General features: G+C 37.6%; 1 protein-coding gene across 4 annotated transcripts in view; it reads left to right on the top strand.

Annotated features, from left to right (window-relative positions):
- Positions 1 to 18169, top strand: part of LOC121869471 (GPI ethanolamine phosphate transferase 2-like) — a 159351-nt gene that overhangs the window by 14468 nt on the left and 126714 nt on the right. For 2 of the 4 annotated variants that reach the window (XM_042370827.1, XM_042370834.1), the window contains exons 3-5: positions 4393 to 4585; positions 5504 to 5713; positions 10854 to 11042. In XM_042370827.1, coding sequence (XP_042226761.1) covers positions 4393 to 4585; positions 5504 to 5713; positions 10854 to 11042 — 592 coding nt within the window. The remainder of the gene's footprint in view (positions 1 to 4392; positions 4586 to 5503; positions 5714 to 10853; positions 11043 to 18169) is intronic. The other 2 variants (XM_042370849.1, XM_042370842.1) reach the window with 2 other exon arrangements.

The raw sequence follows: 18169 nt of genomic DNA on the forward strand, positions 1-18169 counted from the left end.
TAGGCACCAACTGTCAAACATGTCACTGTCACCTCCCCCCCTTCTCCCCATCTGCCCAGCCAGGGTTTGGTGTTTTAGGCTTACAGTTTTTATCTTATATAATATCACAGACTAAAGTTAGGAGAATATAATTTGCATTGCTGGAATCCTTGCAAGACAATGAATAATTTGAATCTAGACATCATATATTTTGCAAAAGAGATAAAAAATTTAGTACATTAGTTTAGTACATTTTAATAATTTACATAAATTTCTTCATTTATTTTTATTCATTTACATGCACACACCATACTAAAAGAAACCTAAAAGAAATAAATGACCTAAGTGCAAACCTGTACTGTACATGTACTAAATGATTAGGGCACTAAAATTGTTGTCTAGTGCAAATTATAACTTGTTTATATTCAAATTAATCACTATCTTACAAGAATCCCAGCAATGTAAATAATATTCACCCAGGACAGTTCAGTGGCATTTTATAAGAGAAAAACTTAGTCACTCTTAAGAACTGATAAATAAACACACATTAGACCTTCAGTGCCAACTGTCATACATATCACCTCACCTCCTCCTCCCTCCCTCCCTTCCTCCCTCTCCCCCATCTGCTCAGCCAGGGTTTTAGGCTTACAGTTTTTATCTTATATAATACAGTGGTCCCTTGGTTAACGAGCACAATCCGTTCCAGCAGGTTGCTCGTTAACCGAAACCATTGTTTCAATGGGTTTTCGGTAATTGGTTCCAGCTCACCGAAAATTGCCTAAATTCAACAAAAAAGGTAGAAAATTACACTTACTTTAAGGTGTGTGTGTAGAAGGCTCCTGGATGATGATGATGCTGATGTGAATTTGAAGTGGGAGGTGGAGGAGGAGAAAGGAGAAGAGAAGGAAGTGGAGGTGGAGGAGAAGCATTTTACTGCTTCTTGGAAGGTGAGTCACCTTCCATGAAAATGTCAGGAACCTCTGGACTGACAGATTCTCCACCATGAACATCCTCTCTCCTTCTTGAAGTGGAAGGCTGAGGGATAGCATTTTGTTCCCTCTGCCTTTTACTGAAGAAAGTATCAATTGTGGTCTGTGGGTCATCTCTCCTCCTCACCATTAACTTATGTTTAAAGAAGGAGACCATTGAGTCCTCAACATGACACAAAGTTAGTTCAGTTTTTTCCACATCTGGGTGCTTTGAAGCCAGTTCCCTGAACTTCTCCCAGTCGTAAATCACATCTTTCAACTCTTTAGTTGACATATGGTCATCACTTTCAATTTCCTCCTCACCACTGTCAGCATCTAACATCTCATCCAGTTGCTTCAAGTCATCAGGAATAAGTTCCTCTTCATGAGACATCACAAGCTCTTCCACATCATCCTCTTCCACTTCAAGGCCCAATGACTGACCAATGGACACAATCTCCTGGTCCAACTCTGTGTTATCCTGAAATCCCTCAAAATCATGGACTACTGATGGCCACAGTGCTTTCCATGAAGAATTGAGGGATTTGTGGAGACTTCTCGCCATGATGACACAATCAATTTTACAGCCTCCAGGATGTTGAATTGTGTCTTCCAGAACTGTTTCAGTGTTAGTTCAGGATCATTGAAAGTTGCCTGATGACACCTAAACATTTTCTTCATGTACAACTTCTTGAAGTTGCTGATCACATTCTGGTCCATTGGCTGTATGATTGATGTAGTGCTAGGAGGCAAAAACAACACTTTCACAGTCAAATTGATACTTCAAAGTTCTGGCAAGTTGAGGGTCATGACCAGGAGCATTATCCATGAGGAGAAGAGCCTTTAAAGGGAGTTTATTGGTGGTTAGGTAGCTCTTGACAGAAGGGCAAAACACCTCAACAGCCCATTCATTAAAGAGCTGTCTTGTCACCCATGCCTTATGGTTGGACTTCCAATAAACTCCAAGCTTTGCTCTTACCACTTTCTGTTTGAACACCCTGGTGTTTTCAGAGTGGTAGACAAGCATAGGCTTCAGCCGGAAATCCCCTGAAGCATTGCCACCAAGCAATAGAGTGAGACGGTCTTTCATGGGTTTATGCCCAGGTAAAGAGGCTTCATCTCTGGTGATGAATGTTCTTTCGGGCATCTTTTTCCAGATTAGCCCAGTTTTGTCCACATTGAACACTTGCTGTGGAAGATAATTTTCTTCTTCCATCAGTTCTTTAAATTAATCTGTCTTTAAATGTTCGTAAATCTCCCTGGCTCTTTCACAAATGAATTCAGTAGAAGCTGATTCACCTTTCATCTGTTTTTCCCTAATCCAGATGAGATGTAACCTCTCAGTTTCTGCAATTAGGGATCTACTTTTAAACACTGGTAGATTTGTCTCTCACTTTCACTTCTTTAAATTTGTCTTTCTGTGCAAGAATTGTCGACACAGATGTCGACATGCCATTTTCTTTGCATAGCGCATTTGTTCTAATGCCTTCTTCATGTTTCTTAATTTCCTGCTTGGTTTGGATTGAAATCACTTTTCTTGATCTCTTAGGCCCCTTGCTGGATTCAAACAATGTCAACACGTGATCTTTAAGTTTAAACTACTGTATCTGTAAATAAAGAATATTTTCTTTAAAATAACACTGCACTGTGCTATATATTGTCAATATGTAAAATAAATTTCAAATTGACCAATAATTTGCTTGAAAACACAGAAAGAAAGCATTTAGTTGAAGAGAGTCTCAAGCAAGATGTTACCTCCACTGAAAACAGAGAGAGACTAACGCTTGTTTGGTGTGTTAAAAGGCTGGATGGCGCGCCAGAAACTAGTGACCTTACCTTCAATTATGTTCAATAATTGTTAAAATGAAAAAAAAATTAATATTAAACTTTTAAAATTATTGAATAGTATAAACTTCTTGATATTTACTAAAATAGTAAGGAATTGAAGCCCTAGAACCGATTACTGTATTGGCGGACTAATACTACAGCTGGTTGACCGCCAAGTGCAAGCGAAAACATGTTCAGGTCGGCTCGTAAGAAACTCGTTAATCGAGTGATTGCTCGTTAACCGAAGTTAAGAATCTTATGGGAGGTAACTCGTCAACCGAAATCTCGTTAACCAAGGGACCACTGTATCACAGACTAAAGTTAAGAGAATATAATTTGCATTGCTAGAATCCTTGCAAGACAGTTAATTATTTGAATATAAACGTCATATATTTTGCACAAGAGATAGAAATTAATCACCTGTATCACATTACAGGAGTGATTTAAGAGTTCTAGTGTATATGTACGTGTATATATATATATATATATATATATATATATATATATATATATATATATATATATATATATATATATATATATATATATATATATATATATATATATATATATATATATATATATATATATATATATATATATATATATATATATATATATAGGTATATATATATATATATATATATACTGTACTGTACTGTACTGTAGTGATTTAAGAGCGATTTAGGGGATTTTTAGGAGTGTTTCTGACTTTATGCATTTTTTGGCTTTACTTTGTACTGTATGTACTTTTTCTGTGAGTTGGAACCAATTACCCAATATCCCGTTGAAATAATTGATTCAGTTAACAAAATTTTTGGTTAACAAATGACTCTGTGGAACCAATTGTGTTTGTTAATTGAGGGACCACTGTACTGATGTTTTACCAAAGACAGGAGGAAGAAAACGTATCACCTGAAGGTTAGCCTTCCCAGCATATTACACTTTTAACATTAACCATCCCAATACAAATGGAACCTAACCTAACCCTCCCCTTACAGTAGCATTAGGGTGAAATAAGCTGGGGGACTAATTTTCAGGTGATCCAAGAACCCTCCTATTCCAAAAGTTGTCGAGAGATATCCTGAAAACAGTCGTGCATATACTGTAACTTGTGTTGTATGTACAGTAATGGGTAGAATGTATTGTAGTGTGTGGTCAGTTGTGGTATAGGTGTTGTGGAGTTACTGTAGTATGGATAGAATGAATAATGAGACAAAAGGTGATAATGCCTTAGAATGTGAGTGATTGCTTCAGTAGAAGAACTAATGTGAAGGTTATGTGGATGTAAATAATCAATACAGTATTGTCATAAATTCCAAAGAAAGGGTCTTTAATGTTGATTTTCAATGAAAGACAAAAGTCGTGTCGTGAAATTTGGTGAAAACATATGCCGAAGGGCTAAACTTTTGGTGCGCTCTGCCTTGTGGTAGGGGGCTCTCATAATGTTTCACGAGTTATATTTAATCTTCAGACAAAACCGTGACACGACTTTTGTCTTTGATTGCATATATGATGTACATATGAAGGGGCATGAATATTTTATAAAGCATAAATTTTTTATGTAACAGGATATGATTAAAGCTGTAATTTTTAATAAAAAAATTTCTTGGCTCAGCAAGCATCATGATGATTCTCTGGTGTCAGTAGACAAGACTGTTGTTGTTGTCATCGATGCCCTGAGAGCAGATCATCTTGTGTCTACAGCACAACCTCTCATGCCTTACTTACACGGCCTACTCACACGAGGAGAGGCCCACGGCTATGTTCTGCGTACGGCTACACCCACGGTCACTTTGCCTAGAATTAAGGTAAGATGGTGTATGTCATTGCAGTGTGGAAATAGTCTGTTATTCTATAAGTAACACTGATTTGATATATTGCTCTTAAGGCAGTCAGAGCATTCTGGGGGCTTTGACTTAGCTTAAGATATCTGCTTAACCCAACAACTGTGCAGTTAGGTTTTCTGCACAGAAAACAGTGATTTTTTTTCTTCAAAACAAAGTTTACACGTTTTATATTGCATACAGAAGTATGGGAAAAAATGTGAGTCCATCATTAAACTTAGTTTGGCTGTGGCGAAATAAAGAAGTTGAGCATCTTGGACTAACTTAGTGTGTGGGTCAGAGAAAACAAGCAAAAGCTCACTGATTACGAGAAACCTGTTAAGAGTTATTCCCCAAAAATGCATTCATCAGAAAAACTTTTTCTGTGAGTTTCTCACATTGAAATAATTCAGTAAGTGGAACAATTCCCAAACAGTTCTTCCACAACAACCTATCTTAATCTCTAGGCTTGTGACCTCATTGGCTTTTCTTTATGCCATGACTTGTAAAGTGTTGATGGTAGCCCCCTTGATGTTCCTGTATATTATATAAGTTGGCTGTAAGTTTGATAATTTTGACATCTTTTTAAGATAACACTAGCTACAGTAGAAGGTCAAATAAAGTCTGTACACTTTTGTTTGTTTAGTAAGTATTTAGCTGAATACTGTACTCAGATTCTCTGGCCTAAGAGTGACCCCCAACAACACTTGTATACATCTTACTGGACACATGCAATTTAATTTCTGTACAGTACTCTGTATCTCTGCTTAAAATCATGCTATAAAGACCCTGAACTCCAGGTTCTAGATTGCCTTGGATAATATTTGTAACGACACTTTAACAGTTGGTTGAAGAAGTTTTTTAACATTGTGTTAAAATAAATGTCTAACACTATTACTTCAGTCCCTAGTGACAGGCAGCATCCCAGGTTTTATGGATATCATTGAAAACTTTGGAGCTACTGAGCTGACAGACGACAACCTTATCAAGCGGTGGGTTGATGCAGGGAGACGGATTCACTTCTATGGAGACGACACCTGGCTCAAACTGTATCCTTCACATTTCTCCAAATATGATGCAGTTGCCTCATTCTTTGTTACAGATTATACAGAGGTAACATGAACATATATTGTACTTTACGTGTGAGATAAGGACTGGCTATTTTTTCTGATCTCAACACAGTTCATTTAATAATTTACCTACATAGCTTAGTTCTGTCTCATTACAATGTTTATCATTTGCATCTAACTTTAATGTATCAATACATTGAAAACTGCCAAATAAAATATTGAAAGTGGCATCTCCATAATGAAGGTGTTAAAAGAATAGGATTATCAAACTCAAGACTCTTCTCGGTAACTTCCATTTATATTTGATGGCAGATTTTTGAGGGTGCCAAGTTTACAAACGCAAGTAGTCCATTACATATTCTTAAACTGTACTGTTTACTGTACACCACATAATCAATACAGTGGTATCCCCATTAACTGGAACAATTGATGCAGAGCACTTCCGGGGATGAGAGATTTCTCAAACCAGAAAAAATCCTTTAACTCCAGAAATTTTCTGGTTACTGGGCAAATTTTTTGAGAGTCTAAATTATGCATCTTGCACAGTCAAATGCTAGCCCACATCCCCAGAATGTTTCCGAGTGCTGGGAAAAGTTTTCCGAGAGTCTAAACTACCGGAGTGTAAAAGCAGTTGTGTTAGACACTCCATTTCTTTTTTAGAATAATCCTGAGTAGTTTATCTAAATAGTTTATCTAAAAGTTTGGCAAAATAAATATATTTAAAAACTAAAAAGTTATATGATACAGGCAGGATTGAAGCTGTGTGTTACAGCAAAAGCTGTTGTTTTCCACTCATGGAGCTGTGGGGGATTAGTGGGTCTCGTGTGACTGACCTGACCTGACGCTATGTCAGGTGGAGGTAGGGTGGGGGATTAATGGTCTCATGACCTGAAGATGTCTTGAATAAGACTAAAGCTAAGGGATTTTTGAGGCATGAGGCTGCTAGCAAAAAGTGTATAAACTTTTATTCACAACATCTGCTACAATTGTGTTAGAGAAATGAATTTTGCACCATTGCATATATGGAGATGCATCCTGATGATGTTATTTTTTACATATGAGATATATACAGTATTGTGTATGAAGGGTACAGGTACAGTATTAATGGTAATTTATGAGAACACCGCTGCCACCAGAAAGAGTTGTTCAATTTTGTTAATTTTTCCATAGATATTCTTGTCATTATATTAAGTATTTTAAAAGAGGTGACAACTTTTTATTTTATCTATCAGTATTTAAAAAAAAACAATTTTAGTGTCTAGGATCATAAATCACTTGTAGTGGGCAGGGCATGAGGGTTAAGAGATATTTGGGGGTAAAACACTGAAAAACTGTTCATATGACACTAAAATTATGTCTTTATATGTCTTTTGGATGAAGAAATTAATTATTTACTGTAAATACAACGCCAAAAAATCTAACAAGTCACCGCATGTCGTCTGTTTGTTTAAAATACAACCCGACCTGCTCGATCCGAGCGTACTCTCACGTCCACAAAAAACATAAATTGCACCATGATGCTTCAACCAAGTTGCTTTCATTGGTACCAGATATCATAGTAGTGTAAGTACATGTACTTTGTTTAATATGGTGGGGGGCCTCGGCTATGAAGTTAGGTAAGGTTTAGGTAGGTTTCTTTGGTTGGTTAGGTCGGGTAGTGAATGTCGCCTCTTTTAAATTATTTACTTATTGACAAGAACATCTGTGGACAAAATGAACAAAATCGAACAACTCTTTCTGGTGGTAACGGTGTTCTTATACATTACCATATTATTAAGCACAGATTATTACAGTAACATATCTTTACTAATTAATGGATAACAAATAAATAATGTACTGTACGATGACAGTCATAGAAGAGGTGGAGAGACGCAGTGGGTGTGTGGGAGGAACACGACCCTTGTGAGGGGGAGAAAGCAAACTGATCACATGGTCAGTTTGCTTTCTCCCATATAATAATGATCCTGAATAGATTCTCCTCGAGTCGTTTCCAATAAGAGATCCTTAAACAGAATATTTCGACACGGTATAATAATGGGGACTCCATTCTTTTATATAAAGAAAAGTAATAATTGTTGATACCGAAGTCAATACAATCAGTTCTAATTAAGCTAGACACACCATTTTTTAGCAAAATAATCCTGAATAGTTTATCTAAAGTTTGATACAGGCATGAATGGAGCTGTGGAATTTTCCTGAGTGTAGACACATCTCGCTCGGAGCTGTATTTATTTACGCAACCACCACTATACACGTATAAAATATTGTTAAAACTGTAACCATAATAATGTATAATACTACAGTGCTGAACTGTACTCACCAGCAGTTGCTGTCATCTTGAACCTAGAGTAAGCAGACACTGTCCACTCACCTGAATGTAATATGCAACTGTAATCACTTCTTGATACTTGCAATGGATATAAGGTGGGTGGATTAGTGGGTCATGTTACTGACTTGACCTGATGCAATGTCAGGTCACCCATTGTCGGGGTGGGTGAATAGTGGGTCTCATATAGACGAACGCTATGGTGTTAGTGTTCCCACTTACTGAATGAACAGTACAGTATACAGTCATGCGCCAGTTAACGTCCTAGATACGTTCTTGGAAATGTGACGTTAACCGAAATGGATGTTGTCCGATCTTCACATAAACTTTGTTTTTATACTTACGTGCATGTGGAATACTATATACGTACATATACACTTTTACTCTTAAATCACTACTGTAATGTGATACAGGTGATTAATTTTTATCTCTTGTGCAAAATACATGACGTTTATATTAAAATTATTCACTCTTTTACAAGGATTCCAGCAACGCTGCGCAGATAGGGGAGAGGGAGGGAGGGAGCGAGGGGCGTCGGGGGAGGGGAGCGGAGCGGTTTGACAGTTGGCACAGGCCCAGGTCTAACGCGTGTATATTTATAAGTTCTTAAGTGACTAAGCTTCTCTCCTATAAAAAGCCAGTGAAATGACCTGGGTGAAAATAATTTACATTGCTTGGATTCTTGTAAGATGTTGATTTATTTAAATATAAACAAATTCACACTCGACATAACAATTTTAGTACCGTAATCAAATTAGTACATGTGCACTCCAGCTTTGCACTAAAGTCATATACAGTATTTCTTTTATGTTTCTTTTAGTATGGTGTGTGCATGTAAATGGATGAAAATAAATGAAGAAATTTATGTAAATCTACCCAAAAATACAGTTGAAAACTTTATATTATAAAATGTACTACAGTATTGTACACTAATGTACTACAATTTTTATGTCGAGCAAAATATATGACGTTTATATTCAAATTAATCTCTGTCTTGCAAGGATTTCAGCAATGCAAATTATATTATCCTTACTTTAGTTAGCATAAAGTTATCAGTGATAACTTATCACCAATCTTTTGTCTGGGAACACAAGGAGGGAGGTAGCCAGTGAGCGTGGGAAGAGGGGGGAAGGTGAGGTGACAGAGTGTCTGGTGTTTGTTTATTTATTTGAGATATGATTTGACAGTTGGCGCTGAAGGCCTGCGTGTTTATTTATCATTCCTTACGAGTGACTAAGCTCTTCTCATAATTTGCCACCCAAACGACCTGGGTGAATATAACTTACATTGTTGGGATTCTTGTAAGATAGTAATTTATTTGAATACCTGTATGAACAATCTATATTTGCAATAGACATAACAATTTTAGTACATGTACAGTACAGGTTTACACTAGGTCCATTGTTAACCGAGGGACCACTGTATTGCAGTGTACTTTTACTGTACAATATTGACTAAATTCACTAGATAACATACACAACTAATGGTTGGTAAAACTTGTCAAGTAAGTGAGTGTCAAGTCTGTCAGTATGAGTGGCACGTGTGAGTGCTTGTGGCCCCCATCATAGGAGTCCGTTTTCTCTCGCTCAGGACGCCTGAGTCCTCCGTTTTCTCTCTTAATCTTAGAGTGCACCAGAGACTTCGTTATTCCTTAGTAATGACACAGAATTTGAAATTGCAACCCCAATTGCAACTGGGGTTGCTATTGTTGAGACAACTAGGTATGTCTGATTACAGCAAATGTGTTATTGTCAATTTGTAGGTGAAAGATTTTATCCTCAATAGATGTAGGTTAACATTACACCTGAAGGCAAATGCTTACTAAAGCCTGAGGAAGGATATTCCTTTAGCACATAATATTTGGCCAGTATGGGGAAGATCATCGTGTCTCCGTCAGGGGGTCACGGAGTGGTGGTCCAGCAGGCGTCACGAAAGTTTTTTTTGGGTTGGGGGACACGGATATGCGATCGGATGTTGTTCGGTTGGACGTTACATAACTAATCGCTTTTTATTTTCTTAACACTGTATTAACACTGTATTCTTGACTGGTTTTGTTCTGGTATAGTAATGTACAGTACTGTACAACACAAATTGTACGAAAAAATAACAGCTAGCGAGGGAACAACCTTCTACAGTGGTAGCAGAATATGAACTAAGTGATCCAAGCAGCTAGTTCACCCACATGCTTGACATGTGGGGATGCATTGGAGCATGATACAATCTCTCAAAACTCTCTGAAGTTTTATTCCCAAGCTCAGAACGGAGAGAATTTCTCAGAAAATGCGCTCGATTTCCTACTTCGGAAACTCATTCATAGACCTGGAATTGAGAGAATTATTCCAGAAAAATTGAATGCCAATTTCAATTCTGGGTATTGGAGAGTTCCAGCTAACAGGGATTCTGGGTAATGAAGATATTATTTCCCATTTTTTTACCTTCCCATGCCTTGTTAATTGTTGGATTTGTGAATTACTTGAGGCCTTATGGAATTTGGCTATATGGCTTGTGTGTTGGGTGGGCACTGCCACTTCTGAGTAGGGGAATGGATAGACCTCTTTATACAGTTGATAACAACACCTTCCAGTTGATTAGATTTGAGTTATTCTACCAACAGACTGTAATAAAAGTGTCACATTAAACCATTTTCTCAGGGAGTAATGACCTTGTAATACAGTACTTCACATAACAATATCTGCTGAGGTGTTTCTCTACTACTGAATTGTTATGACTGGTACTGTATGTGTCATTCATGATGTTATTGTTACAGAGAGTTTTCAATGTGGTACCTGTACTGAAGCTATGATATACTGTATACAAGATGAGTATTTTTTCTGCTAAGTAAGAGTCTCTGTGACAGGTAGACAGGAACGTGACACGCCACATCTCCAAGTCTCTGGCCTCAGATGACTGGGATGTGCTCATTCTACACTATTTAGGCTTGGATCATATTGGCCATTTGGAAGGACCAATGAGTTCACTGATTGGACCAAAGCTTTTAGAAATGGACACTGTGATGAAGACCATTCATCATGGACTTGAAGAAAAGGTAAGGAGTAATATCCAGAAGGTCGTTTGTTAACCAAAAATTTCGTTAACCGAAACCATTGTTTCAATGGGATTTTGGGTAATTGGTTCCAGCTCACCGAAAATTACATACAAAGTAAAAATAAATGCAGTAAAGTACACTTACTTTGAGGTGTGTATGTAGAAGGCTCCTGGTTGATGATGATAGGAATTACAAGTGGGGGTGGAGGAGAAGGGAGACGAGAAAGAAGTTGGGGTGGAAGAGAAATCACCCCATGCTTCATGCTGTCATTTCACCCATAAAATATTTAGTTCACTAGGTGTAATTCAAGATTATTTTCTTTAAATCAACACTGCACTGCACTATATATTGTCAATATGTAAAATAAATTTCAGAATGACCAATAATTGTACTGTAAAAGTGTAAAAATAATATTTGTTCAAGAGAGCCACAAGCAAGATGTTACCTCCACTGACCAGAGAAACAAACTGACACCGTGGTGGGTGAGTCAAGTGGCTGTTTGGCTCTCTAAAAACTAGTTTCCTGTACTGCAATTATGTTTAATAAGTGTTAAAATGACTAAAAATTTTAATATAAAACTTGGAAAATTATTGAATAGTACAACCTTCTTGATATTTACTCCAATTTTAACGAATGTAAGCCCTAGAACCGATTTCTGTATTGGCGGACTAATCTTCCAGCTGGTGAGCAAGCCAAAGCATGACGAAACATTTTCGTAAGAATCTCGTTAACCGAATTTTTGTTCGTTAACCAAAATTTCGTTAACCAAGGCGTTCGTTAACCTAGGGACCACTGTATATATACACTGTATATATACAGTGGTCCCTCGGTTAACGAAATTTCGGTTAACGAAAAATAATTCGGTTAAATAATTCCTCACAAATTCCTCTCAACATATTTTCGCTTGCTCACCAGCTGGAATATTAGTCCGCCAATACAGTAATCGGTTCTAGGGCTTAAATTCGTTCCCTTTTGAGTAAATATCAAGAAGGTTGTACTATTCAATAATTATACAAGTTTTATATTAAATTTTTTTGTCATTTTAACAATTATTGAACATAATTGAAGTACAGGAAACTAGTTTTTAGCACGCCAAACAGCCACTTGACTCACCCAGCAGGCGTCAGTTTGTATCTCTGGTCAGTAGAGATAACATCTTGCTTGAGACTCTCTTGAACATAATCTATTGTTACGTTTTTACAGTACTGTACAATTATTGGTCATTCTGAAATTTATTGTACATATTGATAATATATAGTGCAGTGCAGTGTTGATTTAAAGAAAATAATCTTTAATTTCAGCTAGTGAACTTAAAATTTTAATGGTGAAATTACTGTATTGAATCCAGCATGGCTCCAAAGAAATCGAGAAAGGCGATTTCAATTCAAGTGAAACAGGAAATCACTAAGAAACATGAAGAAGGCATTCGAACAAATGTGCTTAGTAAAGAATATGGCATGTCGGCATCAACTGTGTCGACAATTCTTGCACTGAAAGACATGTTCAAAGAAGTGAAAGTGAGAGACAAATCTTCCAGTGTTTAAAGGTAGATCATTAATAGCAAAAACAGAGAGGTTACTTCTTATTTGGATTAGGGAAAAACAAATGAAAGGTGATTCAGTTTCTACTGAATTTATTTGTGAAAGAGCCAGGGAAATATACGAACATTTAAAGGAAGATCAACCTGGTTCTTCTGGCACAGAGTTTGAAGAGTTTAGGGCCAGCAAAGGCTGGTTCGAAAAATTTAAGAAAAAAAGTGACATTTTTAGTGTTGTTAGGCTTAATGAAGCTGCCAGTGCAGATAAAGAAGGAGCAGCAAAGTTTGTAGTGGAGTTTAAGAAATTGGTGGATGAAGAAAATTATCTTCCACAGCAAGTGTTCAATGTGGACAAAACTGGGCTGTTCTGGAAGAAAATGCCCAAAAGAACATTCATCACCAGAGATGAAGCCTCTTTACCTGGGCATAAACCCATGAAGGACCGACTCACTCTATTGCTTGGTGCCAACGCTTCAGGGGATTTCCGACTGAAACCTATGCTTGTCTACCACTCTGAGAACCCCATGGTGTTCAAGCAACAAAAGGTGGTAGGAGGACAACTTGGAGTGGAAGTCCAACCGTAAGGCATGGGTGACAAGACAGCTCTTTAATGAATGGGCTGTTGAGGTGTTTTGCCCTTCTGTGAAGAGCTACCTAACCACCAATAAACTCCCTTTAAAGGCTCTTCTCCTTATGGATAATGCCCCTGGTCATGACCCTCAACTTGCCAGCACTTTGGAGGCTCAATTTGACTTTGTCAAAGTGTTGTTTTTGCCTCCCAATACTACATCAATTATGCAGCCAATGATCTAGAATGTGATCAGCAACTTCAAGAAGTTGTACATGAAGAAAATTTTCAGGAGGTGTCATCAGGCAACTTCCACTGATCCTGAACTAACACTGGCACCTTCTGGAAGACACAATTCAACATCCTGGTGGCTGTAAAATTGATTGTGTCTTCATGGCGAGAAGTCTCCACTAGATTCCTCAATTCTGCATGGAAAGCACTGTGGCCATCAGCAGTCCATGATTTTGAGGGATTTGAGGAAGAAACGGAGTTGAACCAGGAGATTGATTGTGTCCATTGGTCAGTCATTGGGCCTCGAAGTGGAGGAGGATAATGTGGAAGAGCTTGTGATGTCTCATGACCAGGAACTTACAATTGAAGACTTGCAGCAAATGGATGAGATGTTAGAAGCTGACAGTGGTGAGGAGGAAAGGGAAAGTGATGACCATATGTCTTCTTCAGACCTAAAAGATGTTGTTTACCACTGGGAGATGTTCAGGAAACTGGCATCAAGGCACCCTTATGTGGAAACAACAGAACCTTTTTTGTGTAGTGTTGAGGACAAAGTGCTCTCCTTCAGAAATCAGTTAATGATGAGGAGAAATGCCCCACAAACAAAAATTGACAATTTCTTCACTAAAAGGCAGCGGGAAAAAGATGCTACCCCTCAGCCTTCCACTTCAAAAAGGAGAGGATTTTCCTGCTGGAGAATCTGTCAGTCCAGAGGTTCCTGACATTTCCATGGAAGGTGACGCGCCTTCCAAGAAGCAGTAAAATGCTTCTCCTCCACCTCCACTTCCTTCTCTTCTCTCTTCTCCTCCACCTCCCACTTCAAATTCACATCAGCATCATCTTTACTGCATTTTTATTTTACTTTATGTAATTTTTGGTTAGCTGGAACCAATTACCCAAAATCCCATTGTAACAATGGTTTCGGTTAACGAACGACCTTCTGGAACGAATTGTGTTCATTAACCGAGAGACCACTGTACTATGACACAAAAATTAATTATACCTCGTTGGCCGAGATTTTAGTTCATTTGCACCAAATTTCTTGATACTCGATGTTAAAGGATGAAGATGCTAAACCTCTACGTTGCTTCTTAATACTTCTTAGCATATACAACTCCTCCCCGACATACGACCGCCTCAGTCATACCAAAATATTGTCAAATTACGTATTTTCGAGTCCCAACGTCAGTGATTGCGCTGTGTACTGACAAAATTTTCGTTTGTAATTCACTTTAAACGGCTGGCAAGCTTAAAAGTGAGAGTTTTGTGGTGCTGAGAGAAAAAGAGACACCCATTTTAGATTTTCTATGTATTATTTAAGCATTTTCGACTTACGACCTGGATTTGGGTCCCTAACCCTGTCGTAAGTCTGGGAGGAGTTGTGTTATTACTTATATTTTGTCACAAAACTGTACAGTATGTTCCCCATTTCTTTTTACTCAAGTAATAATGTTCCTCAAGATATTTGTTACCAGAGCATTTCACAAGTTAATTTTTGCTTCCCAAATCCCTTAAGATATTATAATATAAATACGATAGATTAAATAATAAAGAACTGTAATGACTTTCTGTGTCTGACTGCCAACTAATTGGCTGTCTTGCTACAAACTGACCCTAGGCCTCAGTTGCGAGCTTTATGTGAATAGACTTAAGGTTATGTTATCGTTAGGGTGTTTTATCATTGGGTGAAATATGTTGGGGTGCCTCTTCTTCATGTTTTCCCAAGGAACATTCAGAATAGGTTGAGCAGGGAGTGACACTGGAATGTTGACCACAGTGAAGGGTTGTCTTAATGTATGGGAATTGAGAATCACTTCACTCTTTGTTGTGGCATCTTTACAGTTGATGAAAGTATTTTTTTTAAATACTCTGGGGTTGTACAATTCAGAGGTTGGTTGATGAATGCCTGCAATAGGATCTCTCATGTATTATATTCCCTCTTGTTGCTTGGTTTAAGGAGGTACTAGTCACTGGCATAATCTGAATTTTCTTGGCCTTTTCTTCACTAAGCAGAGATACTGGGTAAGGGTTATTTTTTTCACCTTCACTGATTACTTCTGACTTACCGTTACTTGCATCTTTGTGAAAACCTTTGGCCTCAGATCAACTGGAATTGGATTCATAAGGATTAAGTTTCCATAATTTTTAAGAACATTGTGATTCAGACACCTGATGTAAGCCACTCGATGTTAAAAAGGCACCAGGATGCTGAAGAGTTATTCTAGACTTAAAAGCTTTCATACTTCAACCATTTTCATCCCATCTGTGTGAATTTAAAAACACCTTTCAATAATGTTTGACAGAGCCTGGAGAAATGTAAAGACCTGTCAGTTATAAATGATCACTTTCTTTCTTCTTATTGTGATTCATACACAGGATGACAATTCTCCCATCTCCTCCTTTGCACTGCACAATCAAGTTTTAATACATATTACAAGAAAGGTAATGAATTGATATTACATCACTGTACTGTACCCCACTTAGTTTTTATGTACTGCACCATTTTCCTCTGAATGCCGAGTTAAATTGGATAATGATGCAACACACAAAAAAAGCCTCTTTCCTGAGGTTTTTTATACACTCATTCCTCTAAATTTAGTACATACAGGTTGTACCTCTCAAGTCCGGCAACCTCGGGACCTGACCGGTGCCGGACCATGGAAATTTCCGGACCATGGAAATTCACCCTTTTCCTGGATAGATAGTGACTTGTGCTTACGTTTGGAAGCACTCGCACCACTTTTCTCTGCATCATGGTCTCTTTGAAGACATATTGAAGGGTTAAATGTCGTACAGTAGCTTCTCAAATTTTGCGAGTTTTTAATTCAACGTTTTCTATTTGAACACACAAAAAAAACGACACATTTAAAAAATTTGATGGCGGAAACTTGAATTTCGACGAATTTGAATGGCCCACCAACATTCAGACGACGTGCACAATCGTGTAAACAGCGTCATTTCTCTTATGTACAAAAGATTCATTATTGTTTATTACTGAAAGTCTTTTTGATTGAATTAATGTTTGTGTGTGCAAAATGGGCAATACAATTCATTAATAATACGTAGAATTTTAAAACACGAGGAAATGAGACAGCATTGTTTTCGTTGATTACAAAACCAGTGACTGACTGGTTCTACATATAAAACTGAAGAATATAAGACCCTGGTTGCAGCTGTAGTAAAATTAATATAGTCAACCCTTGCTTTACGCGGTCCCACTTTACGCGTTTCCACGTTTACGTGGTACCCTGCCGAAACCGGAATGCTCACTTTCCGCGGTGTGTGTACCCTTTTATGTGGAGAGCGGCGCGAGCAGGGTGTGCACAAGGTCGCCCAGTCATCAAAACATTACCGAGTTCTTCACCCGCCACCCACCACAGCCGGCCCAAGTCAGTGATAGTGAGGATATGGACTTATATGGACTTTGAGGGGTTTGACAAAGAGGCCCTGCAAGCCTCTGTGGTGGATAGTGATACAATTGATACAAGTGATACAGGTGAGGGCCAATAATCTGCCCTCTGCCTCGGAACCAACCCCCCATCCCCGTGTGCCCAGCCATCTTTTCTACTCATGTAAGTTTTAAAAAACCTAACATTATTGATATTTCTCTTAATTATTAATTGTGTGTGCATACCATCACAAAATTAAGAAGTTATTTTTACTACAACATAGGTAGTGTGTCTGAAAAAGTGGAGTTTGGGGGTCGACCCGGTCTCTATTTCAATTAATCCCATATGTTATGTTGTTCACTTTACGCGTTTCTCACTTTACGCAGGCCGCCGTGGGTTGAATTAACCGTGTAAAGTGAGGGTTCACTGTGGTTGTTTTAAGTAATGTTATTTAATGTTAATAAATGGAGCAATAGAAGTAGCTAACGATAATGGTAAAGAAAAAAAGAGAGATCGCGTATGTAAGTGTGCACATGTGAAAACATATCGTCATTACTTTACATAAGAATATGAAAGCAACACTTATTTACTGTTCATATATATTTTAATTAATGTTTCTGAATTTGTTTTTATTGAATTAATGTTTGTGTGTGCAAAATTAACAATACAATTTATTAATAACACGTGGAATATTAAAACACGCGAAGAGGCGAGACGGCTGCCGGCATTGTTTTTGTTAATGCTTACAAAACCGGTGACTGATTGGTTCTACATATAAAACTGAAGAAAATAAGACCCTGATTGTAGCTGTAGTAAAATTAATGTAAAAAAATTAGTATGGTTGTTTGAAGTACCTGTAATGTTATTTAATGTTAATAAATGGAACAATATAAGTAGCTAACCATTAATGGTAAAAAAAAAGTGAGACTGCGCGTATGTAAGTGCGCACATGTGAAAACATATCGTCATTGCTCTACATAAGAATATGAAAGGAACGCTTATTTACTGCTCATATTTATTGAAGGGTTAAATGTTGTACTCTGCATAAACAAGCAGAGAGAGAGACAGCAGCCGAACTGCCGGATGTACTAAACAAACCTTAATTTCCCGCGACTTTGTTGTTGTTTTTTTTTTACGGGGATTAGCTCACCTGGGCATAGGTCACTGACCCACATTGGGGCTTGAGGGGCAAAAATTTAATACTCCTGTAATAATAATAATAATAATAATAATAATAATAATAATAATAATAATAATAATCAGATTTAAAAAAAAAAAAAAAAAAAAGAAGCTGCCTATCTACCTATTGGACAAACTAAAATCGTTCCGGACCACGAGAGTTTATGGACCACAGAATGCAGGACTAGAGAGGTACAACCTGTACTTCTTGTTTGTCTTTATA

This window comes from Homarus americanus, unplaced genomic scaffold (genome assembly GCF_018991925.1).
Source record: "Homarus americanus isolate GMGI-L3 unplaced genomic scaffold, GMGI_Hamer_2.0 scaffold32583, whole genome shotgun sequence".
NCBI classification, from domain to species: Eukaryota; Metazoa; Arthropoda; class Malacostraca; order Decapoda; family Nephropidae; genus Homarus; species Homarus americanus.